We start from the raw sequence: 27,989 nt of genomic DNA on the forward strand, positions 1-27,989 counted from the left end.
TTCAGATTGTGATTTTCATTGAACTAAGGTGAAGAACTCAGGACTAAATAACCAATAATACTCCACTTCATGCCACTCATTAACCGATCCCAGCCCACCAGCCCTGTAACGCCTGGAAGTGCTGATCATACGGCAGGGGGCAAGCGGTTAGCCCAGCAATTAAGACACCAGAGCCCCACATCAGAGCAGGTTCAGTAGCTGGCTCTGGCTCCTGACTCCAGCTTCCTACGGAAACAGACTCAGCGAAGGCGCAAGTGAATGGGTCTCTACCACCCACCTGTCAGATCTGGAGTGAGCCCCAGGTCCCAGCTCCAGGTGGGCCCAGCCTTGGCAGTACAGACATCTGGGGACTTCCAGGACGACTAATTTGAGCAACTTCCCTTCATTCACTTGTTTCTGGACAACTTGGAGGGGACATTTTCAACAATGTCTCATCATTTTACTCACATATTATTCCTTCCTATCTTCAATTTTTCACAGTTCTCTCTTCCTCTTTTCTCCTCTCTCTGTCTCTCTCCCTCTCCCTCTCTCTTAAATAACTAACTCATGGCAGACAGGTGATTAGGCCCCACTGCTCCTCAGGTACATGTACAGCAGAGTTCCCCAGTCACTGAGCTATTGATGTTGGAGGCTGCAGAGTTCTGTAGGGTGAATGTGTGTGCAGGGTGCATCTTACACATTTATGCCTGGCTTCACCCCACAAGATGCCCACAGCACTGCCAGATGGCCCTAGTCAAGAACTACTAATATGGATCATACCATACTGTGTGGGTAAAAAATTCTTTTAAATAGTCCATCAGAGGGGCCAGCGTTGTAGCACAGCAGGTTCAGCTGCTGCCCATGAAGCTGGCATCTCATATGGGTGCCGGTTCAAGTCCCAGCTGCTCCACTTCCAATCCAGTTCTCTGCTAATGCACCTGGGAAAGCAACAGAGGGTGGCCCAAGTATGTGGGCCCCTGCCACCTATGTGAGAGAGCCTGATGGAGTTCTAGGCTCCCGGCTTCAGCCTGGCCGAGCCAAGGGCATTCTGGCCATTTGGGGAGTGAACCAGCAGACGGAAGATCTCTCTAACTCTCTGTCACCAGCAACTAAATAAATGTTCAAAAAAAAAAAAAATCCATCAGAAATGATTTTCCTAGAATCAGGGAAATAAACCTACACTATTACATTCCACTTTTATTTGGTAAACTGAAATGTTTTTTTGAAATCACAAAATGCTGGCACTGTGGCTCACTAGGCTAACCCTCCGCCTGCGGCGCTGGTATCCCAGGTTCTAGTCCCGGTTGGGGCGCCGGATTCTGTCCTGGTTGCTCCTCTTCCAGGCCAGCTTTCTGCTGTGCCCCAGGAAGGCATTGGAGGATGGCCCAAGTGCTTGGGCCCCTGCACCCCATGGGAGACCAGGAGAAGCACCTGGCTCCTGACTTCAGGCCAGCGCGCTGTGGCCATTTTGGGGGTGAACCAACGGAAGGAAGACCTTTCTCTCTCTCTCTCACTGTCTAACTCTGCCTGTCAAAAAAAAAAAAAAAGAAAGAAAGAAAGAAAGAAAGAAAAAAGAAATCACAAAACAATCAGAAGAACCAATATATTTTCTTTCACTAAAGCAACTGCTGGAAAAGGGCAGAACTTCTAAGTTTGTTATAAAGCAGCTTCTCCAGGGCCGGCACTGAGGCGCAGCAGGTAAAGCCACCGCCTGCAGTGCAGCGTCCCATCAGGCTGCCTCACTTCCGATCCAGCTCTCTGCTGTGGCCTGGGAAAGCAGTGGGAGACGGCCCAAGTCCTTGGGCCCCTGCGCCCACGTGGGAGATCTAGAAGAAGCTCCTGGCTCCTGACTTCTGACTGACCCTGCTCCGGCCATTGCGGCCATTTGGGGAGTGACCCAGCAGATGGAAGACCTGCCTCTCTCTTTCTCTCTGCCTCTCTGTAACTCTGCCTTTCAAATAAATAAATCTTTAATAATAATTTAAAAAAAGCTCTTCCTCAAGGACACAGGCCTAAGGACTGTTCCTGGTTCCACATTGGTGTTCAGATACAGAAAGGGAGTCTCTGCTCTCCCTCTGACACCTGGGGTACCTGCTGATAAGGCAAGAACTATTTCTGCTAATCCTTGAACAGGTACGGAACACGACCAGGAAGTAACAGACTGTTCATCTTCTCCTGATTACGAATATGTTCACTGTAGAGAGCGTGGAAAACAGAGAAAAGAACAAAGAAGAACATTAAATTGCCAGATAAAGAAACCAGTTAGTAGTTTGGTAAATGTCTCCCTGAGATTTTCTACTGTGAACACACACACACACACACACACACACACTTTCTCTCTCCTTCTCTCCCTCCCTCCGTTCATAAACTGAACCAAACATCAGAATAGAACCCAAAATCGTAAAGGAAAGTTTTACACTGACTCTGGTAAGGGTCCATTGTAAGGTCCTTCCTATCTCCAGAGCCCAAGGCACGCTCTTGACAATTCCAAAAGAATGCTTAGAATTAAAAGAAAAATCATTCAGAAACAGGCATAGGAAACAGAGAGAGCAACAAAACACGACTTGATCATGAATAAGAAGGTGCCTTCTCTCCTGTGGCTCATAACTGACTCTAGGAAGAACTAGAAAAAAGGAACAGCCCCAAAACGTTGTGGCAAGGTGGCAGCAGGGGGAGCCTGGGGGTGTGCCTCGGGGGTGACTAATGGGAGAAGACTTCCCATGCTCACTTGCTTACAGATAACTTGGAGGGTGACATTTTCAACAGTCTCATCACTGTTCAGCCACTATTCCTTCCTACCTTTAAAGTTTCATGGTCCTCTCTTCCCCTCTTTAACAACGTGATCTCGTGTACCAGCATATACCATGCTCACACATGCCAACAGAAGTCAGCACATATCCTGTTGATTTTACTAGGAACCACAATATTCACAGACAATTGCCAGTGCTCCAGTTTTGTTTTTTGTTTTTGTTTTGGTTCCACTGTATTGGGCACTGGGTTAAAAAGATGAGCAGTTCATTCTGATTCAAAGAACTCAGTGTCGTGGAATACAAGGCTGGTATAACTACATGGTCCTGGAGTTCTATACATCCTGGAGACCAGAACAAGAGCTGCAGTGCAGAGCCATGTTCCCAAGCCCTCTTCGCTAGCCATTCTTCCTCTCATTAGTCTGAAGTTCTTTTCTATTAACACAAGATTCAATATTTTACTCAATCATCCTTTTCATTCCTTAGAAAAGTTTTATATTAAGGGCATCTGTCTGCCACGTTCTCAGGCAAGTAACCCAGGCATCACAGACAGACCTGTGTGTTTGGTGCTAGTTCCTTATCACTGCTCTGTACACCAACTGCAAATGGTTCCTCTAGCTGGAATCTGGGACTCCTGCCATGGAAGTTTATTACCAAGTGACATTAACAGATGATCAATTCTTTATATTTGTAATGGAAAAGACAAAACCTCTCTATGAAAGAATTGTTTTGACTACTAAAATTCTACTTAATCCTTACCTGCTTTATTGGGGATAAAGCTGTAGTAGATAAACTGAAAGCAAGCCCTGAGGGCTTTTGAAATCCAGTCTCTGCAATTACTGCTTATCTCTGGGGGGAACAGAGCCACAACTTGGTAACATTTGTTTAGTCTAATCCTGCCTCCACTGATTGGGAACAGCGGGAGGTCACAGGATTTCCCTTCCTTGCCCTGTACTCTGTGGCCTTCGTTCAAAGACCCACTAACCACCCCAGCGCCACCTGTGCATTCTAAACTCCCACTGAACTCACAGTGCTCAACTGACAAAGCTGGGCAAGCAAGGGAGCCTTGGGCTAAGATGGGAAGGGCACTGTAAACAAGGACACTGTGCGTGTTACCTTCTTATGCGAAACCACAACTTCGACTGAAAAAACAGAAGGCAAAGGACAAAAACTCATCAAGCTTCTACTAACCATCTTCTTTTCCTTGTTCCTAACACCAACTCTTATCACAGGCACTGTGAAGTTCAAGGTACTGTCCTGAGCACGGCTGGATCACGCAATGTTAACAAAGCACCTTGCACCTAGGCTTTCTGATGCTCTGGACAACTGAAGAGAAGATAACCTCACTGGAGACACACAGGGGAGCCAGCGAGGAATCAACTTTCAAAACCTTATCACACCTGGCACTTACCCCAGGGTTTTTCCCTGCATGATGATGACAGTAAAGGGACATTACCAGCTTATACATGACAGACCCAGTGGTTGGTTTCCACGGTCACAAGCGAGGCTCTGGTGGGCTGTGGGTAACTCAGCTAGGCTGCCAGATTTTACCCACATTCCTTTCCTGAAACTACAACCAGATTTCCAGGTAGGGAAATGGAAGAAGGCAAGAGTGCCGGGGATGTGCTGCACAGCAGGCATGCTGGGGCTGGAGACGGCAGGAAGTGCACCAACTGCAAAGGCAGGCCTAACCGCTTCATTTCCTGGCCCAGTTGAGGTCAGGCCTTTAAAGCACAGTGGAAACTCTGACTTCCCTAGAGGTCTGACCTTCACAGTGAACACAGTGGCATCTGGGGATTTCCTCTGGGGTACAGCTCAACAATTCTTCAGCTCCGCATTTCTCAACCACTTCATTACGCCCTAACCCCACTCCCAGAAGCCTTTAAAGACTTTTTTTTTTGCCTCTAATCATGCCACACCCTCCCCCATTTAAATAGTAATACCACATATATACTGCTACCCTTATGTACTGTGCACGTGTCTGTGCTTTTTACTTAAAAAGAGCAGGATTTTCTGGCCTCCAGGATTCAGTTAGGATTGCCCACGGGGGCGACACTGCCTCTGAGAGAGCATGCTTCAGCTCAGGAAACAAGACACCAGTGCCAAGGAAATACAACTGCATCATCAGTTAACTGGGAAGTTAACACTTATCTCTTTCCAGTATTATCATCTGCCTAAAAGTGTAGTACTATAAATTAACCTGTCTGCTCTAAAAGCTGATATTAAATAACATGAAGGTGCTAACTACACACTATGTACAAATAAGTCATAACTCAAACTGAAGAGCATGATCTCTTATGATCCCAAGTAGATCAATAAAAATTAATATAAGCAGCCGGCGCCGCGGCTCACTAGGCTAATCTTCCACCTTGTGGCGCCGGCACACCGGGTTCTAGTCCCGGTTGGGGCGCCGGATTCTGTCCCAGTTGCCCCTCTTCCAGGCCAGCTCTCTGCTGTGGCCCAGGAGTGCAGTGGAGGATGGCCCAAGTGCTTGGGCCCTGCACCCCATGGGAGACCAGGAGAAGCACCTGGCTCCTGCCATTGGATCAGCACGGTGCGCCGGCTGCAGCACGCCGGCCGCGGTGGCCATTGGAGGGTGAACCAACGGCAAAGGAAGGCCTTTCTCTCTGTCTCTCTCTCTCACTGTCCACTCTGCCTGTCAAAAAAAAATTAATATAAGCTATAGATCACTAAAAAGTAATACATAAGTATTTATCACTAACTATCAGGGGCCTTATCTGCACTTTGGATTAAGTACAAAAGCAATGCGATAAAGATAGTAACAACATCTTGCAGATACCCTTCTCAAAAGGATTTATTTAGCGCCCAGCACTGTGGAATAAAGCCATCTGCAGTGCCAGCATCCCATATGGGTGCCAGTTCGAATCACAACTGCTCCACTTCTGATCCAGCTCCCTGCTATGGCTTGGAAAAGCAGTAGAGGATGGTCCAAGTCACTGCACCTGTGTGAGAGACCCAGAAGAAGCTCCTGGCTTCAGATTGGCCCAGCTCCAGCCATTGCAGCCATTTGGGGAGTAAACCAGCTGATGGAAGACCTCTCTCTCTCTCTGCCTCTGTATAACTCTGCCTTTCAAATAAATAAATAAATCTCTTAAAAATAAAATAAAATAAAATAAAATAAAATAAAAGGATTCATTTAAGGGCAGGCAGTAAGCCCTAATTCTCAAACATAATACTTGGAGTCGGTCTCATTAAAATCTTACTCATATCAGAGCCTCTTGACTAAAGGGGTTCTATAGCCAACCAACTCATCTGGCTCTGCCGATGGCCTACCATGCAACCTGTGTAAATTACTTAACCGCCATGTGACCATTTCTATAACTGGGCCATAATGTAAACCAACACGCTGTAATGGAAAAAGACACAACACTCTAAGTTAGGAGACCTGCCCTCTGGTCCCACCCTAGCTACTGACTCCCTGTGAGAACATGGGCATGTCACCTCTCCCTGGGCCTCTAGTCACCTATTCATAAAAGGAGAAAGCTGAAGCAGATGCAAGCATGAAAGTTCTGTGTCCTGAGTGCTTTCACCTTGCTAATGCACATACACTGTCATGGCAAACTAAATAACATCCTTTATTAAGTTCTCCAGAACACAAGCACAGGGAATCTGAGTTCATCTAAACCAATAGAAAGCCTGGTAGAAAAAAAATATTGTGTAGAAAAATATGGGGACAAAAATTATGACTGTTCTCCAAAATAACAGCCTCAAAAGTTTAGGTCAAGAACTTTGCCAACTTGAATTACACACAACTGTTATCCATGAGAATTCACTGTGGCCCCTTTTTTAATCATAACTGCTTTATGCCTCAATCATCTCTGAAGGGAAGGTACTGCATAAATTACCGCTTGCTATGCTCAGTGAGGCCTTTGTTTTATGCAAAACCGGCAAACAATGTTAGCCTTAGGGAACACCCCTGAGTTACAGCAATCTGAGATTTGAGAAACCAAGTCCTTTCTTCTTATTTTTTTATTTTTATTTATTTTGACAGGCAGAGTGGACAGTGAGAGAGAGAGACAGAGAGAAAGGTCTTCCTTTTTGCCGTTGGTTCACCCTGCAATGGCCGCTGCGGCCGGCGCATTGCGTTGATCCGAAGCCAGGAGCCAGGTGCTTCTCCTGGTCTCCCATGCGGGTGCAGGGCCCAAGGACTTGGGCCATCCTCCACTGCACTCCCGGGCCACAGCAGAGAGCTGGCCTGGAAGAGGGGCAACTGGGACAGAATCCAGCGCCCCGACCAGGACTAGAACCCGGGGTGCCAGCACTGCAGGCAGAGGATTAGCCTAGTGAGCCGCGGCGCCGGCCTCTTCTTTTTTTAAAGATTTATTTATTTATTTGAAAGTCAGAGTTACACACAGAGAGAAGGAGAGGCAGAGAGAGAGAGAGAGAAGAGAGACAAAGAGAGAGAGAACCATCTGCTGGTTCACTCCCCAATTGGCCACAATGACTGGAACTACGCTGATCCGAAGCCAGGAGCCAGGAGCTTCTTCCAGGTCTCCCATGTGGGTGCAGGGGCCCAAGGACTTGGGCCATCCTCCACTGCTTTCCCAGGCCATAGCAGAGAGCTGGATTGGAAGTGCAGCAGCCAGGACACAAACCGGCACCCATATGGGATGCTGCCACTGCAGGATTAACCTGCTATGCCACAGCGCTGGCCCCAACCAAGTCCTTATTTGCCTTACGCATGCCCTATATTACGCAGTGCAATTAAGTCTCTTCTCAGATTTGGTCTTTCACACTTGCTGCATCAGACGTCCCCCCTTCTTCCCATTCTCTTGACCACCGTCATTAAGTCATTTCCAGTTCCCTTGGAACTTCCTTAGGAAGAAAAGTGACCAGAGCAAAAGCTAGTCTCAGGGAGAAGACTCCACTGACAGACATTATGACACAAAGTAAAACAAACACTCTTTCTCCAAATATCAGCATAAAAAAGCCATCCTCTCTCCCTAGACTGACAGAATTCCTTGATTTCTCTGTGCAGTTAACTACTGCTAGGACTGCTGCACAAAGTACTGTGCTGTGGGGTATTAAAGACACTCAGCCAAAAAGGGTGGATGACCATCCAACAATGAATGCTTACGGGTGAAACAGACTCGCTCAAAGGTTCCTAAGTTTTCTCTACAATAGAGCTGAGACTCTCACTGTGAAAATAAATAAAGCTTCCTGCCCACACTTTTCTCACCAGACCACCTATTTCTTTCCTGCAAAAACTTTCAAGAGTGCTTTATTGTTGCTGTCTCCAATTGCTGTCCTATGGATCTCCCTTAAACGTACTCTGCTGAGTCTGCTCTTCAAGGTCACTGGTGACCTCCACATGGCGAAAACCAATGGCCCCCTTCTTCTTACTTGACCTACCAGCAGCCTTTGGCATAGCTAAACCACCCCTTCCACCTTGAAACACTCTTCACTTTGGCCTCTAGGACCCAACACCTCTGTGCGCAATCGTTCTCTGTCTCCTTGGCAGATCTCTTTTCCCTAACGTCTTGATGTCGGAACACCCTTGGGCTGAATCCTTGGCCCTTGTGGTCTATTAGACTTACTCCACTGGTGATCTCAGCCAGCTCAAGGTTTTTAAAGCCATGTATATACCTCTCTTCCCCAAACTCCACACACCTCTATAACCAGCTACTTGAAGTGTCTAGGAGCCATCTGAAGTGTATGTCCAGGACTGAATGATTGGGGGCAGCACTGTGGTATAGTGGGTAAAGCCTTTACCTCCAGTGCCAGCATCCCATGAGGACACCAGTTCGAGTCTCGGCTGCTCCACTTCCCATCCAGCTCTTGGCTATGGCCGGCAATGCAGTGAAAGGTGCCCAAGTCACTGAGCCCCTCACTCACATGGAGGACCTGGAGAAGGTTCCAGATCAGCCTAGCTCCGGCCGTGGTAGCCATTTGGGGAGTGAACCAGCATATGGAAAACCTCTCTCTTTCTGTCTCTGCCTCTGTCTCTCCTGTAACTCTTTCAAATAAATAAATCTTTAAAAAAAAAAAAAGGGGGGGGGGGACCAGTGCTGAGGCATAGCAGGTAAAGCTGCCGCCTACAGTGCCAGCATCCCATGTGGGCGCCGGTTCAAGACGCAGCTGCTCCACTTCTGATCCAGCTCTCTGCTCTGGCCTGGGAAAGAAGCAGAAGATGGCCCAAGTCCTTGAGCTCCTGCACCCACGTGGGAGACCCAGAAGAAGCTTCTGGCTCCTGGCTTCAGATTGGCACAGCTCCAGCTGTTGTGGCCATCTGGGGAGAGAACCAGCAGATGGAAGACCTCTCTCTCTGTCTCTCTGCCTCCGCTTCTCTGTAATTCTGCCTTTCAAATAAAATAAAATATTTTAAAAAAATTGAATGATTGATATGTGACCCTGCCTCTCTCAAAGTCTCCTTCATCTGCAGCTTCCTCGTTTCAGTTGATGGCTACCGATCCTTCAGACTGCTCAGGCCCATATCTGGAGTCTGCATCTTCCAGACCTGACATCAGGTCATATCATTCTTCTGCTTAACACCCTGCGATAGCCCCCCTTCAGTGTGACAGACTACAAAGCCCTCAATCATCCGGGCTTCCACCAGTGAGTGACCTGTGCTCTGCAGCCACAGTGAGCTCCCTGACAGTCTTCCCACACAGCAGGCACACTCTCACCCGGGGCCTGTGCGGTAGCTTTTCCCACGCCAGGTGTGTTCTTCGTAGCTCAACTGTACAGCTGTCAAGAAGGCCTGCCCTGACCACCGCACACCGCAGCCTGCCCTGACCACCGCACACCGCAGCCTGCCCCGACCACCGCACACCGCAGCCTGCCCCGACCAGCCCACACCACAGCCTGCCCCGACCACTGTACACCACAGCCTGCTCCGACCACCGCACACTGCAGCCTGTCCCGACCAGCCCACACTGCAGCCTGCCCCGACCACTGCACACCGCAGCCTGCCCCGACCACTGCACACCGCAGCCTGCCCTGACCACTGCACACCGCAGCCTGCCCCGACCACTGTACATCGCAGCCTGCCCCGACCACTGCACACTGCAGCCTGCCCAGCAATCTCAGCGCTCCTAACTCTGGTTCATTACTTTCTTCCACTTACCTTCTCCTAACATACTATGTAGCTTGCTAATTAGTTGTATTTTTTTTTTAAAGACATACTTGTTTATTTTGAAAGAGTTACACAGAGAGAGGGACAGAGAGAGATCTTCTACCTACCACTACACTCCCTAGATGGCCGCAACAGCCACTGCTGGGTCAAGTAGAAGCCAGGAACTTCTTCCACGTCTTCCAACTGGATGACAGGGGCCCAAACACTTGGGCCATCTCCCATTGCTTTTCCCAGGCCATTGGCAGGGAGCTGGATCAGAAGTGGAGCAGCTGGGATTCGAACAGGCGCCCATATAGAGAGCAGGTGCTGAAGGTGACTTAACCTGCTATGCCACAATGCCAGCACCGTATTGTTTAATTGACAATAGTCTCCTATCAGAATGAATGATTCACAAGGGCAGAAATGTTTGTTCATTTGTTCTTTTCACTCATGAAATGCACACAGACCGATGCTTGGCACACAGTAAGTGTGGCCAAATTCCAGCATACCAGACTTACTCCCAGGGATTAAACACAGACTTACAAGTTAGAACTAGATGACTATCATCTACGTCAGTGGTTCTCAACCTTGGCTGCACATATGAATCCCTGGGGCACTTAGCAATTATTGTGGCTGCCCCTCCCATCTGATCTAAATGGTGGGTGAGGCCCAGACAGCACAGGTTTCTAGAGCTTCCCAGGTAATTCAAATGTGCAGCCAGGGCTGGGAGCCCCTGATGACGATCAACCTCGTTTTACAAATTATAAATACAGCTCAGAGACAATGAGATCTGCCTAGGGGCACACAGCTGAGTGGCACTGTTGTGACTGGAAACTGTCCCTTGATTCTTTGGAGAACAGTGCATAGGAGAAACTTCATCAAGACATACAATTTATAAGGCTACATGTTACAGCAGTTAAAAGCACAGTCTTTAAAATGATAAAGACCTATGTCCTAATCAGGGCTCTGCTAGTTAACCAGCTATCATTAGTGGTTAACTGTATTAGAATCACCAGGAGATAATTTACTGGGGAGGATTCTGGAAATCTCTATGCCTAGGACTCACACTATACCATTTAATTCAGAATCTTTCGGAGTCAGATCAAGACAGAAGTAGACAGTGAACTTTAAAAGTTCATCAACGGGTGGGTGTTAGGGTGTGGTGGGTTAAGCCACCACGTTGGATGCCCGCATCTCATATCGGACTGCAGGCTCAAGTCCTGGCTCCTTCACTTCAGATCCACCTTCCCGCTAATGTATCTGGAAAACTGCAGATGACAGCTCAAGTACCTGGACCCCTGACACCCACGCACGAGACCTGGATGGAGGCTCCTGTCTTCACCCTGGCTACTGTAGCCTTTTGCAAAGTAAACCAATGGATGGAAGCTCAGGCTCTCTCCCTTTCAAATAAATAAATCTTTTTTAAAAGGTTAATGAAGGGGCCAGCGCTGTGGCGTAGCGGGTAAAGCCGCTGCCTGCAGTACCGGCACCCCATATGGGCGCCAGTTCAAGTCCCGGCTGCTCAGCTTTCTATCCAGCTCTCTGCTATGGCCTGGGAAAGCAGCAGAAGATGGCCCAAGTCCTTGGGACCCTGCACCTGCATGGGAGACCCGGAAGAAGCTCCTGGCTCCTGGCTTCAGATTGGCTTAGCTCCAGCCATCGAAGCCAACTGGGGAGTGAATCCCAGAGAGAGGATGAAGACCTCTCTCTCTCTCTCTCTCTCTCTCTCTCTCTGCCTCTCCTCTCTCTGCCACCCCTTCTCTCTCTCTGTGTAACTTTGACTTTCAAGTAAAATAAATAAATCTTAAAAAAAAAAAAAAAGAAAAGAAACTAATGGCAAGCAAAATGGTAGGTCAAGAACTTTTTAAAAAAGTTAATGAAAAGGTGAGATTAAAAGATGTTTCTTTTGGTGTAAATTTTTTTTTTGAACTCTCACAGTTTATTCATAGTACACATTTTCCATGAACTTTTTAATGAAAACCATATGCAGAGATTTTTTTAAAAGTTTGTACCAAAATAAATTTATATTTTAATTTCTTTTTCCACAAACTTTTTGAAGCCTTCTTATATTTCTTAAAATCCCCCAGGTGATTCTCACGTGCAAGCAAGTCTGAGAATTCATAAGCTATATGACCTGGGCAGTTACTGGGTCTCTTAAGCCTTGCTCATGTGACTATCCCGAGGATTAAATAAGATATGTATATATGTAAGCAGCTGCTATTACATGATTATCACCTCTCTCCTTTTTAAGCCACCACTGCCCGTCAACCACTGCATTATCCTCATTAGTGTTCTTTCCTTCCTCTTCATCTTTACTGATATGTAATCCCCATATCATAGAATTCAGCCTTTTCGAAGCACACAGTGTAGTGAAGCACACAGTATATTCACAAACTCTCCAGTCACCATCACTATCTAACGCCAGAACATTCTTATCATCCCAGAAAAGAAAACCCAGACCCATTAGCAATCTCTCTCAGCACCTGGGAACCACTAACCTACTTTCTGGCTGTAGGAACTTAACTATTCTGGACATTCCATATAAGTGGAATCATACAATATGTTGCCTTTTGTGTGTGGCTTTTTCCACTTAGCATAGCGTTTTTCAGGTTCATCCACACTGAGCAGGTATCTACTCTTTGCTTCTTTTTACAGCTAAATAATATTCCACTGTATAGATCCAAGCACATTTTGTTCTTAGCCCACTGTGCCAATACCCATCCCACACTGCTAATTACTTTTTAAGAAAAGAGATGAAAGGCAAAAAGTATGAAGATGTCCTGTAAGTAAACTATTCAGACTTGTTGTGGTAAGTCAAGCCAGATCAAAAGAATTTAGCTTGCCACCATTTAAATCATGAATTCCTACTCAAGAAGCACATCCACTTTATCTCAGTAAAGGGCAGGAAAGAAGCTAATCATCTTCAAGTTTTCAAGTAACCAGATTTTCAAATTAAATATTTGATCTCTGAATGCCAAGTCCAAGAAACTGTTAAAAACAAACAAACCTTAGTCAGATTTGTATGTTTTCTATGCTTTTATCTTAACATCTAAACTTTCATAGTCTTTACTTGAACTGGAATTGTTTTTCCAAACACTTAAAATAGATTTTTTTAAAGTTACAAACTAGCATTTTTCTACAATTATACAAATGTAAAAATAGCCTGGCATAAGTGTGGTGTTCTAATACTAAGTACTAGACCATACAGAATCCCAAATAATGAACTGGGATTATGCAATTTCCCCAAGTAATAATCCAAAGAGTCAACTGTTATCATTATAATTTTTCTAACCAAAACAGCAAAAAACAAGTCCTCAGTGTCCTAAAAATGTTGCCCAGGGGTAGGCACGAGGCACATGATGGAGGTGCCACTTGGGACAACCACACCCCACGTTGGAGCACCTGGGTCCGAGTCCCAGCCCTATTCTGGATTCCAGCTTCCTGCTGGTGTGGGTCCTGGGAGGTGGCAGGTGATGGCTCAAGTGGCTGGGCCCCTACCACTGGGGGAAGGCCCAGGCTGAGTTCCCAGCTCCTTGTTGCATTCTGGCCCAACCCCAGCTGTTGCAGGCATTTGGGAGTGAACCAGAGAAAACCAGATTTGTGTCGGCTTCTCTGCCTCTCAGATAAAAAATTAATAAACAAGAAAAAGAATCCCTGAAAGAAAAGTTATCCAATACTTGTAATATTTTTCTTTATTATGTCAAACCAACTTTCTAATATTAAAAAAATAACTGCTTTTGAAAGCTTTTCTGAGTAGCAATGGTTGCAGAATATCAATGAAGTTAATGCCACTGAACTATGCACTAAAATGGTTTAAATGGTAGATTTTATTTGTATATTTGACCACAAGAAAAGAGAGTAAGAGAAAGAAGGAGTCGAGAAGACAAAGATTTCTAAAATAAAGAAACAGCTGTCAGGCAGCATTTGGACATTCAAGAAAAGCCTGTGGAGGAGAGCCCGGGTCCCGGGTTGGTGGGACGAGCCCCCAGCAAAGCGGGGTTCCATAGCAGCACAGCAGGGAGGTTGCTGTGGGAGGATAACACAGCCCACCACCCAGGGCTCTGTCTCTCAAGGACATGCCGCCCTCACGCCGAGGCCTGGGCTGTGCCCACACGTCATCGTGTGCCCGCACACAGGGCTCCGCCTCCAGAGACCACCTCGGCCAGCGTCCTCTTAAACATGGGCTTAAACTAAAACCAGTATGTTAGCTTTTTGTTACTGGCAAACTGAAGTCCTACTACTACAGAGAGAAAAGAGGAAGGCAAAAACACTTTCCAGCAAAGAGCTATGAAAAATCTATAATGTGCTTCTGTCTTGCCGTTGTTCGAAGAATACTGTGTATCTACAGCAAGTAGCATGGTGTTTTTAAAGAAAATGCTTTTGACATACTTCCAAAGTAGCAAAGCACATTCCATTCAGTTTCTAATTTATAGCCAAAAATGTAAATTACAAATCAGCAGCTCTTTAAGTTATGAACTTGGGGGCCAGATTCTCTAAACAATGATTAAAGCCAAGTAAGCTTTCCTGAAAATAGTTCTCATAAATCTAGCAACCATCACTGAATATAATTTTATTCTAAATTGATTCAGTTTAGGTACCACATATTTTTTTCCAAAGATTTATTTATTTATTTGAAAGGCTGAATTAGAGAGAGAAGAGAGGAAAGAGATAGGAGAGAGAGGAGAGAGGAGAGAGGAGAGAGAGAGAGAGAAAGAGAGAAAGAGGTCTTCTATCCACTGATTCACTCCCCAGATGGCCACGACAGCCAGGGCTGGGCCAGGCTGAAGCCAGGAGCCTGGAGCTCCATCCAGGTCTCTGACACAGGTGGCAGGGCCCAAGCACTTGAGGCATCTTCCACTGTTTTCCCAGCATATTATCAGGGAGCTGGATGGGCAGCAGAATAGCCATGACTGAAACCAGTACTCATATGGGATGCCGGCCCCAAACACCACATCTTCTTCTTCTTCTTCTTTTTTTTTTTTTTTTTTAAGATTTATTTATTTATTGGAAGGCAGAGTTAGAGAGAGGCAGCGACAGAGGCAGAAAGAGAGATGGCCGCAACAGCTAGAGCTGTGCTGATCTGAAGCCAGAAACCAGGAGCTTCTCCTGTGTCTCCCACATGGGTGCAGGGGCCCAAGGACTTAGACCATCCTTCACTGCTTTCCCAGGCCATAGCAGAGAGCTGAATTGGAAGTGGAGCAGCTGGGACTTGAACCGGCACCCATATGGGATGCTGGCACTGCAGGTGGTGGTTTCACCCACTACGCCACAGCGCCGGCCCCAAGCACTGCATCTTAAACTTGTTTTTATAGCATAGACAGCAGAGTAATGCCTCACTATCGTTAAATGCTCAACAAGGTTTTCAGGAATGAATGAAGGGGAAAGACTTTTTTTGTTTCTTTGTTTTGCTAACAGGAAGATGAGAATAGGGGCTGGCACTGTGGCACAACAGGTTCAGCTACCATCTGCAGTGCGGGCATCCCAAATGGGAGCTGCTTCAAGTCTCAATTGCTCCACTTCCAATCTAGCTTCCTGCTGTGGCCTGGGAAAGTACCAGAAGATGGCCCAAGTCCCTGGGCCCCTGCAACCATGTGGGAGACCCGGAAGAAGCTCCTGGGTCCTGGCTTCAGATCAGCACAGCTCCAGCCAGCATCACCTTAATTCCTAAGCCAGAAAAAGATGCAGCACTGAAAGAGAACTACAGACCAATATCCCTGATGAACATAGATGCAAAAATCCTCAATAAAATTCTCGCCAATAGAATGCAACAACACATCAGAAAGATCATCCACCCAGACCAAGTGGGATTTATCCCTGGTATGCAGGGATGGTTTAATGTGCGCAAGACAATCAATGTGATACACCACATTAACAGACTGCAGAAGAAAAACCATATGATTATCTCAATAGATGCCGAGAAAGCATTTGATAAAATACAACACCCGTTCATGATGAAAACTCTAAGCAAACTGGGTGTGGAAGGAACATTCCTCAATACAATCAAAGCAATCTATGAAAAACCCACAGCCAACATCCTATTGAATGGGGAAAAGTTGGAAGCATTTCCACTGAGATCTGGTACCAGACAGGGATGTCCACTCTCACCACTGCTATTCAATATAGTTCTGGAGGTTCTAGCCATTGCTATTAGGCAAGAAAAAGAAATTAAAGGGATACAAATTGGGAAGGAAGAACTCAAACTATCCCTCTTTGCAGATGACATGATTCTTTATTTAGGGGACCCAAAGAACTCTACTAAGAGACTATTGGAACTCATAGAAGATTTTGGCAAAGTAGCAGGGTATAAAATCAATGCACAAAAATCAACAGCCTTTGTATACACAGACAATGCCATGGCTGAGGAAGAACTTCTAAGATCAATCCCATTCACAATAGCTACAAAAACAATCAAATACCTTGGAATAAACTTAACCAAGGACATTAAAGATCTCTACGATGAAAATTACAAAACCTTAAAGAAAGAAATAGAAGAGGATACCAAGAAATGGAAAAATCTTCCATGCTCATGGATTGGAAGAATCAATATCATCAAAATGTCCATTCTCCCAAAAGCAATTTATAAATTCAATGCAATACCAATCAAGATACCGAAGACCTTCTTCTCAGATCTGGAAAAATTGGTGCTGAAATTTATATGGAGGCACAAGAGACCTCGAATAGCTAAAGCAATCTTGTACAACAAAAACAAAGCCGGAGGCATCACAATACCAGATTTCAGGACATACTACAGGGCAGTTGTAATCAAAACAGCATGGTACTGGTACAGAAACAGATGGATAGACCAATGGAACAGAATTGAAACACCAGAAATCAACCCAAACATCTACAGCCAACTTATATTTGATCAAGGATCTAAAACTAATTCCTGGAGCAAGGACAGTCTATTCAATAAATGGTGCTGGGAAAATTGGATTTCCACGTGCAGAATCATGAAGCAAGACCCCTACCTTACACCTTACACAAAAATCCACTCAACATGGATTAAAGACCTAAATCTAAGACCTGACACCATCAAGTTACTAGAGAACATTGGAGAAACCCTTCAAGATATTGGCACAGGCAAAGAATTTCTGGAAAAGACCCGGAAGCACAGGCAGTCAAAGCCAAAATCAATTATTGGGATTGCATCAAATTGAGAAGTTTCTGTATTGCTAAAGAAACAGTCAGGAGAGTGAAGAGACAACCGACAGAATGGGAAAAAATATTTGCAAACTATGCAACAGATAAAGGGTTAATAACCAGAATCTACAAAGAGATCAAGAAACTCCACAAAAACAAAACCAACAACCCACTTAAGAGATGGGCCAAGGACCTCAATAGACATTTTTCAAAAGAGGAAATCCAAATGGCCAACAGGCACATGAAAAAATGTTCAAGGTCATTAGCAATCAGGGAAATGCAAATCAAAACCACAATGAGGTTTCACCTCACCGCGGTTAGAATGACTCACATGCAGAAATCTACCAACAACAGATGCTGGCGAGGATGTGGGGAAAAAGGGACACTAACCCACTGTTGGTGGGAATGCAAACTGGTCAAGCCACTATGGAAGTCAGTCTGGAGATTCCTCAGAAACCTGAAGATAACCCTACCATTCAACCCAGCCATCCCACTCCTTGGAATTTACCCAAAGGAATTTAAATTGGCAAACAAAAAAGCGGTCTGCACCCTAATGTTTATTGCAGCTCAATTCACAATAGCTAAGACCTGGAACCAACCTAAATGCCCATCAACGGTAGACTGGATAAAGAAATTATGGGATATGTACTCTTTAGAATACTATACCGCAGTAAGAAACAACGAAATCCAGTCATTTGCAACAAAATGGAGGAATCTGGAACACATCATGCTGAGTGAAATAAGCCAGTCCCAAAGGGACAAATACCATATGTTCTCCCTGATCGGTGACAACTGACTGAACACCAAAAAGGAAACCTCCTGAAGTGAAATGGACACTATGGGAAACGGTGACTTGATCAGCATAGCCCTGACTGTTAATGAACAACTTAATACATTATCCCTCTTAGTAGTTTTTTTGTCTGTTCTACTTAATATGACTGGTTTAATTCTGTAATTAATACACAGTTATTCTTAAGTGTTGAAAATTAACTGAAATGTGATCCCTGTTAAACGTAAGAGTGGGAATAAGAGAGGGAAGAGATGTATAATTTGGGACATGCTCAAGCTGACTTGTCCCAAATGGTAGAGTTAGAAACATACCAGGGGATTCCAATTCAATCCCATCAAGGTGGCATGTACCAATGCCATCTCACTAGTCCAAGTGATCAATTTCAGTTCACAATTGATCATAATGAAAGGACTAAGAGTCAAAGGGAGCACATAAACAAGTCTAGTACCTGCTAACACTAACCGATAGACTAAATAAAGGGGAGAGTGATCCAACATGGGAAGTGAGATACTCAGCAGACTCATAGAATGGCAGATGTCCTAAATAGCACTCTGGCTCAGAATCAGCCCTAAAGGCATTCGGATCTGGCTGAAAAGCCCATGAGAGTATTTCAGGCATAGAAAGCCAAGACACTCTGGCAAAAGATCTCTGTGAGTGAGATCCCAGTGGAAAGAACAGGTCTTCAAAGAAGGAGGTACCTTTCTCTGAAGGGAGGAGAGAACCTCCACTTTGACTATGACCTTGTCTAAACAAGATAAGAATCGGAGAACTCAGAGGGCTTCCATAGCCTTGGAAACTCATGACTGGAGCATAGGGAGATTACTGATGCCATAGACAGGAGTGTCAATTGGTAAAGTCAACAACAGGAGTCACTGTGCACTTACTCCTCATGTAGGATCTCTGTCCTTAATGTGCTGTGCATTGAGATTTAATGCTATAATGAGTACTCAAACAATATATTTCACTTTGTGTTTCTATGGGGGTGCAAACTGTTGAAATCTTTACTTAATGCATACTAAACTGATCCTCTGTAAAAAAAAAAAAAAAGAAATTATCAACTCCCAACTTGACTCTCACTGGGATTAAACATGACAATAGGTCTGATCTGATTTCATCATCATTTAAAAAAAATCATCTATTATTTTTCACTTTATGTTTCTGTGTGGGAGCAAACTGTTGAAATCCTTACTTAATGTATACTAAGCTGATCTTCTGTATATTAAGATAATCGAAAATGAATCTTGATGTGAATGGAAGGGGAGAGGGAGTGGGAAAGGGGAGGGTTGTGGGTGGGAGGGACGGTATGGGGGGGAAGCCATTGTAATCCATAAATTGTACTTTGGAAATTTATATTCATTAAATAAAAGTTAAAAAAAAAAAGAAAAGAAAAAAGGGAAGAAGGAAAGAGGGGAAAAGAGAGAGGAAGGAGAACGGTAGCATGCCAGAAGGAGCTTCTCCAGTAATGACGAGGGTCAGAGCCCACCTCAGGCAGGCTAAAGGGTGCCAATCTCACTTAACACTCGGTGTCTACGAAAACCGAGATGAAAGATTTAACTCCTAAAACTGATCTTCCACTTGACCTTTTATCTCAGGGAAGACGGAATGAGCTCACTGTGAAATAAGACTTTTCTCACCCCTTTCTGGAGTGTCTCATCTAACATGGCATACTTTTTCAGACAGCCAAGAGCTGTAAGACAGAAAAACACTGAACAGGTAGCAATTCCTAATGGAATAGGCTATGGACTAAATTCTATCTCCGCAGGGCCAACATTGTGGCACAGTGGATTAAGCTGCCACCTGCAGTGCCGTCATCCCATATGGGCACCTGTTCAAGTCCTGGCTGTTTCACTTCTGATCCAGCTCCCTGCTAATGTGTTTGGGAAAGCAGTGGATGACCCAAGTGTCTGGGCCCCTGCCACCCAGGGAAGACCCAGAAGAAGCTCCTGGCTCCTGGCTTTGGCCTGACCCAGGCCTGGCTGTTGCAGCCATTTAGAGGGTGAACCACAAATGGAAGAACTGTTTCCTTCTCTCTGTCTAACTCGGCTTTTCAAATAAATAAATAAATAAATGGGAGGAGGGAGAAAGAAAAATGAATTGTATCTTCTCCATATTTATATATTGAACTCCTAACCTCCAGGACCTCAAAACGTGAACTTACTTGAAGACAGGCTTGTGGTAGACATAATTAAAATGGGTCAGGCCGCAGTACAGTGGACCCTTACTTCAGTATCACTGTTGTCCCTTCAAAGAGGGAGAATCTGGACACAAGCATACAAGAGAATGCCACGAGAAGACAGGAGCTATGCTGCCACGAGCCAAGGATCCCGCAGAAGCCGGGAGACCTGGAATGCTCCTTCCCTAGCACCTTCAGAGGGATCGTGGTCCTGCTGACACCTTGACTTCAAACTTCTGGCTTCCGGGAACTGTGAAGCAACATGTTCCTGGTACGCTAAGCCATTCAATTTGTGGTGCTTTGCTGCTGTGATCCTAACAAACTAACGCAGACTCTAAGAGCCCAGCGTGTGCCAACTGGTCTACTCCTCTCAGACCACAGTTTAATCCAGCCTTCTGCCACATCACTCCCTTGAGCTGCTGCAACAGCTCTGGTCTCCCTGACTTAAGACTCTTCCAGCGCCTTCAACTGCCAACCCACCCCCAAATCCCCACACCACCATCACATTAATCTTTGAAGGATGACATCTTTGTATCACCCCCTTAGTAAAAATCTCCAGGGGTGGATGTTTGGCCTCATGGCTATGATGTCAGGATGACCACATCCTACACTGCAGTATCTGGATTTCATGCCTGGCTCTGGCTCCTGACTCCAGTTTCCTGCTAATGGACTCTAGGAACAAAATAACTGGGTTCCTGTCACTCACATGGGAGACCTGGATTAAGTTTCTTGTTCCTGGCTTCAGCCTACCCCAGTCCCAGCCATTGCAGCTGCTGTAGGCTTTGGGGAGCATATCAGTGTTGATGGGAGTATGTACTCCCTTCAATTAATAAGTAAAAATATTTTAAAGTAGCAAAAAAAACCTCGAGCAATTCACCTGTTCCTGAAGCAAAAAGCCCATCCTCCTGCCTTGTATTCAAACTTCTTTTTTTTTTTTTCTTTTAAGATTTATTTATTTAGGGAGCTGGTGCTGTAGCATAGTGGGTAAAGCTGCTGTCAGCAGTGCTGGCATCCCATAAGGGTGCCAGTTTGAGACCCAGCTGCTCCACTTCCAATCCAGCTTTCTGCTATGGCCTGGGAAAGCAGTGGAATCTGGCCCAAGTGCTTGGGCCCCTGCACCTGTGTGGGAGACCAGGAAGAAACTCCTGGCTTCCGATCGACCCAGCACTCCGGCCATTGAGACCATTTGGGGAGTGAATCAGCAGACAGAAGATATCTCTCTCTCTCTGCCTCTGCCTCTCTGTAAATCTGCCTTTCAAATAAATAAATAAATAGGGAGTCATTTATTTATTTGAAAGGAAGGTTGACAAAGAAAGGAGAGACAGAGAGAAAGAGATCTTCCATCCACTGGTTCTCTCCCAAAATGGCTGCAATGGTCCTGGACAAAGCTAGGAGCCTAGAACTCCATCCACGTCTCCCACATGGGTTGTAGGAGTTCAAGTCCTTGGGCCACCTTTCACTGCTTTCCCAGGTGCATTAGCAGGGAGCTAGATCAGAACTTGAGCAGACAGAATCTGAACTGGTACTCATGTGAGAAGCCAGTGTTGCAGGCAGTGGCTTAACCTGATCCCCTAGTGAGCCTAGAACACACTCACATAGCCATTATTCACGATGCTCTCCTCCCCTGCTTGCCACTGTCCCTTTTACCAACCCCAATCTGGACCATCCCATGAAGACTACTGTCAGGACCCTCTTTTTCCCTGGAGCTCTCTCTATACACGCAAGGCTAATGCAGTGGTAAGCTGTCTGACTCTATGCACTTACGGCCTCCGTCAGTCATCTGCACTCATCAGCCTCAGTGCACACTTGGATACCACTGCAGAACTAGGAGACCTTAAGACAGAGGCCAGGTCTTCCAAGGTTGGGGGTAGTTCTCGAAGCCAACAACAATGCCACACGCATTACAAGGAACCGCTACATTCGTACTGAACTAACTCCTAAACACATGTTTAAAATCCCTAGCAATGCTACTTTTGGCTCTTCCTTCCAACTGAAGACTTGAGAATTGGACTTCATATATCCTAACGGTTCCACATATATTCAAATAATTTAAAACTTAACAATAAACGGGGTGTGGAGGGAGAGTTCAGTTACTTACCATTCTTCATCACGACGTTGGACCAGACGTTGGCATTCAGGGCCTGTATGATTCGCTTTACTCCTGTGGACTCTGGGAAGTCATCTGATCGAGAAGGAGAAATTTATTTTACACACTTACTCATATATACAGCCAAACATACTAGGGGGCTTCAAAAAGTTCATGGAAAATGGGTATTACAGAAAAAAAATCATGTATAGATTTCAAAAATTTTTTGCACCAAAGTAAAATTATTTTTTATTTTGGAAAATGGAATTCCATTTCCACAAACTTTTGAAATCCCCTTGTGTGGCCGGCGCCGCAGCTCAATAGGTTAATCCTCCGCCTGTGGCGCCAGCACACCAGGTTCTAGTCTCGGTTGGGGTGCCAGATTCTGTCCCGGTTACCCCTCTTCCAGGCCAGCTCTCTGCTGTGGCCCGGGAGTGCAGTGGAGGATGGCCCAAGTCCTTGGGCCCTGCACCTGCATGGGAGACCAGGAGAAGCACCTGGCTCCTGGCTTCGGATCAGCGCGGTGCACTGGCCGCAGCGCGCTGGCCGTGGCGGTCATTGGAGGGTGAACCAACGGCAAAGGAAGACCTTTCTGTCTCTCTCTCTCACTGTCCACTCTGCCTGTCAAAAAAATTAAAAATAAATAAATAAATAAATAAATTGAAATCCCCTTGTGTGTATATATATCCTCCAAGCCATATTTTTAAATAACTGATGCTTACTTATCTTGTTTATTTAGTTGTTACTTCACAGTATAACTTATTAAATAAGGAAAAAATAAAACAAATACGGAGCTTAAGGCTCCCAATATGAACATTCTATAAACTAAACAAAAACACTGTCTAGGAGAGTTATATAACAGTCACCTTTACTATAAAGGCAAAGGTGTTTTTCATGTGGCTGAAAGTCTGCAGAATGTAACCCACACAGAACCCTTCTCTAGTGGCCTGGCCTCGGTGGTCTAACAGGAGGCACACAAACTTAGAAGGCAGAAGCTGTGATCTGATCCCAGGCTCTGTCGCTTACTAGCTATTTGATCAAGGACAAATCATGGATGCGATCCGCAGAGACGCTGTGTACACTGGTCTAGAGGAAAGATGCACCAGAACTGAGGGCTTGCTGCTGCAATCCTCCCCACAGACTGGAAACCCCTTGAGGGCAGAAATAACGTTTTATTAAGTTCATTATGCCCACTGCTTCGCACGGTGCCTGACAGACAGCAGGCACTCAGCAACTGTCTGATGACTCATCTCAAGAACACCAGCCTACTACTGACTTCACAGAAATACGGTGAGGACTGAACTAACAGCAATCTACAAAGATGAGTTTAACATCACCCAAGTTTGGATGAGGACAAAGAGGCATGTTTGTCTTTAACGTGAATGACTCAGTTCTTGAAAGAATAACTAACAGCTTTAGATGGTTGTAACCAGGAACCAGAAAGGTGGTCTCAACAAAGAGCTAGAACCAATAAAATTAAATGTAATACCAACAAGCATGAAGTCCCACACCAATGTCTGAATACATGCAAATAAAGGAGGATGGAATATGGCTTGGGAGCAGTCTTTATTAAGAAATTCTAGGAAGGTTTTCATTATCTTACTTAAAGATGATATGTATAAATGTTTAATTTAAGACTAACTTGAAACAGGCCAAGAACACTGTTCAGACAAAAGGCAAGAAGTACAGTGATACAAAAGAGCAGAGATTCCGAAATCACAACAGTCGACTGCAGACAATGGGAAGGAGAATACTCCAGTGCTAAAAATAAGCCATTACACACACGCTCACGTACACAACACAGGGAACGTGTTTTAAGTGACCTAGAAAAATATGCAGGAGAAACTATACTTGCTAACTTTTCAATCTTCTCAAAAATGAGCCTTTTAATTTCATTTTTGTTTTCTTCTTCTCTGGCAGTGTTTCACTCCCAAAGGGAACAGCATTTTGGAAAAATTCTAACTGAGCCAGAATATAGACAGACATTTCTTAATTTCTTTTTTTAAAATACAGGTCTCATGTACTGACTGCTCCTGTTCTAAGTACTTAACTGTTATTGGTTGCCCCCGCCTAGAATGTCTTTTGGAACAACTGTTTCATGTCTTGTCCCAGATTTTCATGAGCCAAACCTGTCACAACCTGGTAGATCCCACGACAAGTATTCTTACGAGGAGGAAAGACAAGAAAAGGGGGAACAGAGAACACCCAGAGTCCAGGCAGCAGCAGAGGCAGTTAACACAGCTCCCCTGGGAGGGCACTCAGGGCTATTTTTGCTTTCAAATGTCTAAAAGGCATACCCCCCAGGGGTCCTGGAATTCAGTCTTAGCTTATTATGAATTCAAGTAAGAAATACACATTTCATCAATGAATATAGGTTTAATTCTCCTCATTTGGCAGTAGGGATAGAAAAAAAGAAACAGAAATGCTTTATGAAAAATATTTTTAAAAGCCCTTAAATGTGCTGGTGTTGTGGCATAAGGTGTTAAGCCACCACCTGCAACACCGGCATCCTATACGAGCACTGGTTAGAGTCCTGGTTACTCCACTTCCCATTTAGCTCCCTGGTAACATGCCTGGGAAAGCAGCGGAAGATGGCCCAAGGGATTGGGCCCCTGCTATCCAATGGGAGACGAGGAGGAAGCTCCTGGCTCCTGGCTTTGGCCTGGCCCACCCCAGGCCACTGTGGCCATTTGGGGAGGGACCCAGTGAAAAAAGTTACCTCTCCCTCTCTCTGTAACTTTGCCTTTCAAATAAATGAAACAAATCTTAAAAAAAAAAAAAAAAAAAAGTCAAATGGTTGCTGAAAACATACAAGTGGATTATTATATTAATGATAAGACCACAACAGTGGATTTTACTCAAATCTTTTCAAATGACTAGGGAAAAAATAGCATTTCTTGAATTTCACTGAGATTCTTAATCCTTAAATTAAAATAATCTCTCACGTCTCAATCCAAATGCGTATCTTCTAACACAGACACTTACCATCCTCCTCAGGCAGCTCCTCTGGACTAAGTTCTACCAACTCAAAGCCATGTTTGATGCACCATTCTTGAGCTTTTTGCCGGTTCACACCTAAAATATAAGCAAAATCTTTCTATGTAAAAACAGAATGAAAGACTCTCCACAAATCTCAACTAATTCTAAGGGAACCTAAAATAAAGTAATTAAAGAATTGATTTCTAAATTCCAAAGTATCCATTCTTTACTTTATTAAAAAATATTTATTTATTTGAAAGGTAGAGTGATAGAGGAGGGAGAGAGGGAGAGAGATCGAGTGCTTCCATCGGTTGGTGCACTCCCCAAACGGTTGCAACAGATCGGCCAAGCTGAATTTAGGAGCCTTGAAACTCCATTTGGGTCTCCTACGTAGGTGGAAGGGGTCCAAGCACTTGGGGCATCTTCCACTGTTCTCACAGACACATTAGCAGGGAGCTGGATGGGAAGCAGGGCAGAAAGGATTTGAACTGGTGCCCTGATATGGGATGCTGGCATTGTGGGTAACAGCTTAACACACTGTGCTATAGTGCCAGCCCCCAAAGTATCCATTCTTTAAAAAAAAAAAAAAAAAAAAAAAAGAAAGAAAGAAAAAAGTAAATATTGCAAGATTCCCAAGGGAAACGGTTGAAAATATTTTTGTAAAGCCATGAATTCATTCAGATGTAACTGCCTGAAGCTGAGAAAACCCGTGCACCCTGCCCCCAAGGAGTGGCAAGTGCAAGCCCCACCCTGCCCCGTGAGCACTCACCATTTTCTGACACTCTCTCACAGACCAAGATCATCACCTCGGGCAGCCAGGCTTCTGCCAGGGGGAGCCAGGAGGACACACTATCAAGACCCGATTTCTAAAAGGAGCGAAAACAGACAGATACACAAATAAAACCAGAACTCACAGAAAACGCAGGAGGGAACAGACAAGACACGCAACTGTTTCTTATTCAAGGCCCCAGAGAAAAGAACCTTACTTGTGTGCTGTCAAAGTAAACCACAAATGCTTGGACACACTCAGCAATCTCCGCAGTGATGAGGAATCTGTTCGGTACCACACACAGATTGATGTCTGCTGAGTAGTATTTATTATCAATGGTCCAGGGGTAAAATCTCACAGCATCGTGGGAAGTCGCTTCCACAATAAGATCTTCTGTTCCAAGGATGTCTAAATAAATGACACAACATTACTATGGAAAGTCAATTTTCTCAGTCAGATAACAGAATAATCGGCTATTTTTGGCTGTATCCATTTATGTAAGGATTCCAAAGGGCTTTGCATTTATTAAGGTACTTTCTTCTCTGCTCATTTGATTAGAAAAGGAATGGTGACATAATTCAAGCCACTGGCTTTTTTTATTTAAGAACACAAAAATCATTCAGACTAGCAGAGAAACAACAGTCATCTACCCAAACACTGAGAAAAAAGCTAGTAGAAGAGAAAGAATTACAGCTGCCTTTATTTTATTGCTTAAATACTTCAGGGGAGGTGGAAGAGTATAAGAATTTCAAGGGGGCTGGTGCTGTGGCGTAGTGGGTAAAGCCGCCACCTACAGTGCCGGCATCCTTATGGGCGCTGGTTCGAGTCCCGGCTGCTCCACTTCCGAGCCAGCTCTCTGCTATGACCTTGGAAAGCAGCTGAAAATGGTTCAAGTCCTTGGGCCCCTGCACTGGCATGGGAAGACCTGGAGGAAGCTCCTGGCTCTGGATCGGTGTGGCTTTGGCCGTTGTAGCCAACTGAGGAGTGAACCAGAGGATGGAAGACCTTTCTCTCCGCCTCTCCTCTGTGTAACTCTGACTTTCAAATAAATAAATAAATCTTTAAAAAAGAAAAAAAGAATCAAAGATTTTACCTGCTTTGTACTTGTTTCAAGCTAAAAAAAATATAATTAATGCTAAACTTTGAATAAAATAGAAGAGCTGCACACATTCCTTGGGTTAAATGCTTAGATATTAGTTTAGTTAATTAAATTTTTTAAAAATGGATAATTGATAAATGGCCCCAATTCCATTTATATTCATCCTTGTCCACAGTCTTTGAAAGTCAACCCAAATACTTGGTAAGTTTCTGGTAAATTTCAAATGTGCAGGATTTTCAAGCAAATTAAACACTTCAGATTATAACCAAATCTTTCAGAAATCCACATGCAGAGTGGGTCTAACAGGAAATCCTCATGGTTAGAAGACAAGTCAGTAATGAGCAAATAAATATAGATGTGGTCATGCAGATGCCGGAGCTCTTGGCTTCCATCAGGTCACACAATATTTAGAACTGGAAAAGACACTGGAAATTGTTCTAACCCAACCACACCCATACCCACAACTTCCATTTTATACAGATGTGGAAAATGAGCTTAGAGAAGTAAAATGATATGCCACTAATTATGTTATTAGAAAAATACAGAGATAAATGGTCACAAGCCCCTTTTCAGCGCATCCTAAGATGAACATGTAAAAATAGGCCTCAAGTTCATAATTATCAGGACACTGAAAACTAGTAATTAAATTCCAGGGCTAAGATACTTGGAGAGCTGCCATCACGTATGGCCAATACGAAGACCTGGGGAAGTAACTGAGTCCAAAGACTGCCAGGAGCAATTTCTAGTAATATATAAAGTATATATGTGTGTGCACACATGTATGTGTGTATTCTTTCCACTGGTAAAGTCTAAGTCTCAGCATGTGGCCATTACAAGGAGCTAGTCTTCTGAAAAGTGATTCTGCCCTGAATATAAGGTACATTGTGAAACTTAAAAAAAAATTTCCCCCAAACCAGAATTGTTACTCTTAAATGAACAGAAGGTCTGTACCAGTATTTGAAAATCTGGTCTCTTATCCTATCACTTTAAGCAGATCTTTCTGCTTAATTTCTACCTGAAGTCATAATCTTTCAGTGTCAATCAATCCCATCACAACCAGGTGCGGTGTCTCTCATGGAGCATTATGACAATTTCAGGTGGGAAATGAACAGGAAGAACTGATGAATTATGAAAATCAAAGATTCTGTCTTC

The 27,989-nt window shown here is 44.6% G+C and overlaps 1 protein-coding gene across 4 annotated transcripts in view; it reads right to left on the reverse strand.

The window, feature by feature from the left end:
• AAGAB (alpha and gamma adaptin binding protein) overlaps positions 1-27,989 on the reverse strand; it is a 60,616-nt gene that overhangs the window by 14,223 nt on the left and 18,404 nt on the right. For all 4 annotated transcript variants that reach the window (XM_089309492.1, XM_002718171.6, XM_089309491.1 and 1 more), the window contains exons 2-5: positions 25,956-26,146; positions 25,739-25,835; positions 24,976-25,065; positions 22,003-22,086 (exon numbers count right to left, since the gene is read on the reverse strand). In XM_089309492.1, the coding sequence (XP_089165618.1) occupies positions 22,003-22,086; positions 24,976-25,065; positions 25,739-25,835; positions 25,956-26,146 (462 nt within the window). The remainder of the gene's footprint in view (positions 1-22,002; positions 22,087-24,975; positions 25,066-25,738; positions 25,836-25,955; positions 26,147-27,989) is intronic.

The sequence above is a fragment of the Oryctolagus cuniculus genome, chromosome 12 (assembly GCF_051225735.1).
Source record: "Oryctolagus cuniculus isolate XC-2025 breed Fujian yellow rabbit chromosome 12, ASM5122573v1, whole genome shotgun sequence".
In the NCBI taxonomy this organism is placed as follows: Eukaryota; Metazoa; Chordata; class Mammalia; order Lagomorpha; family Leporidae; genus Oryctolagus; species Oryctolagus cuniculus.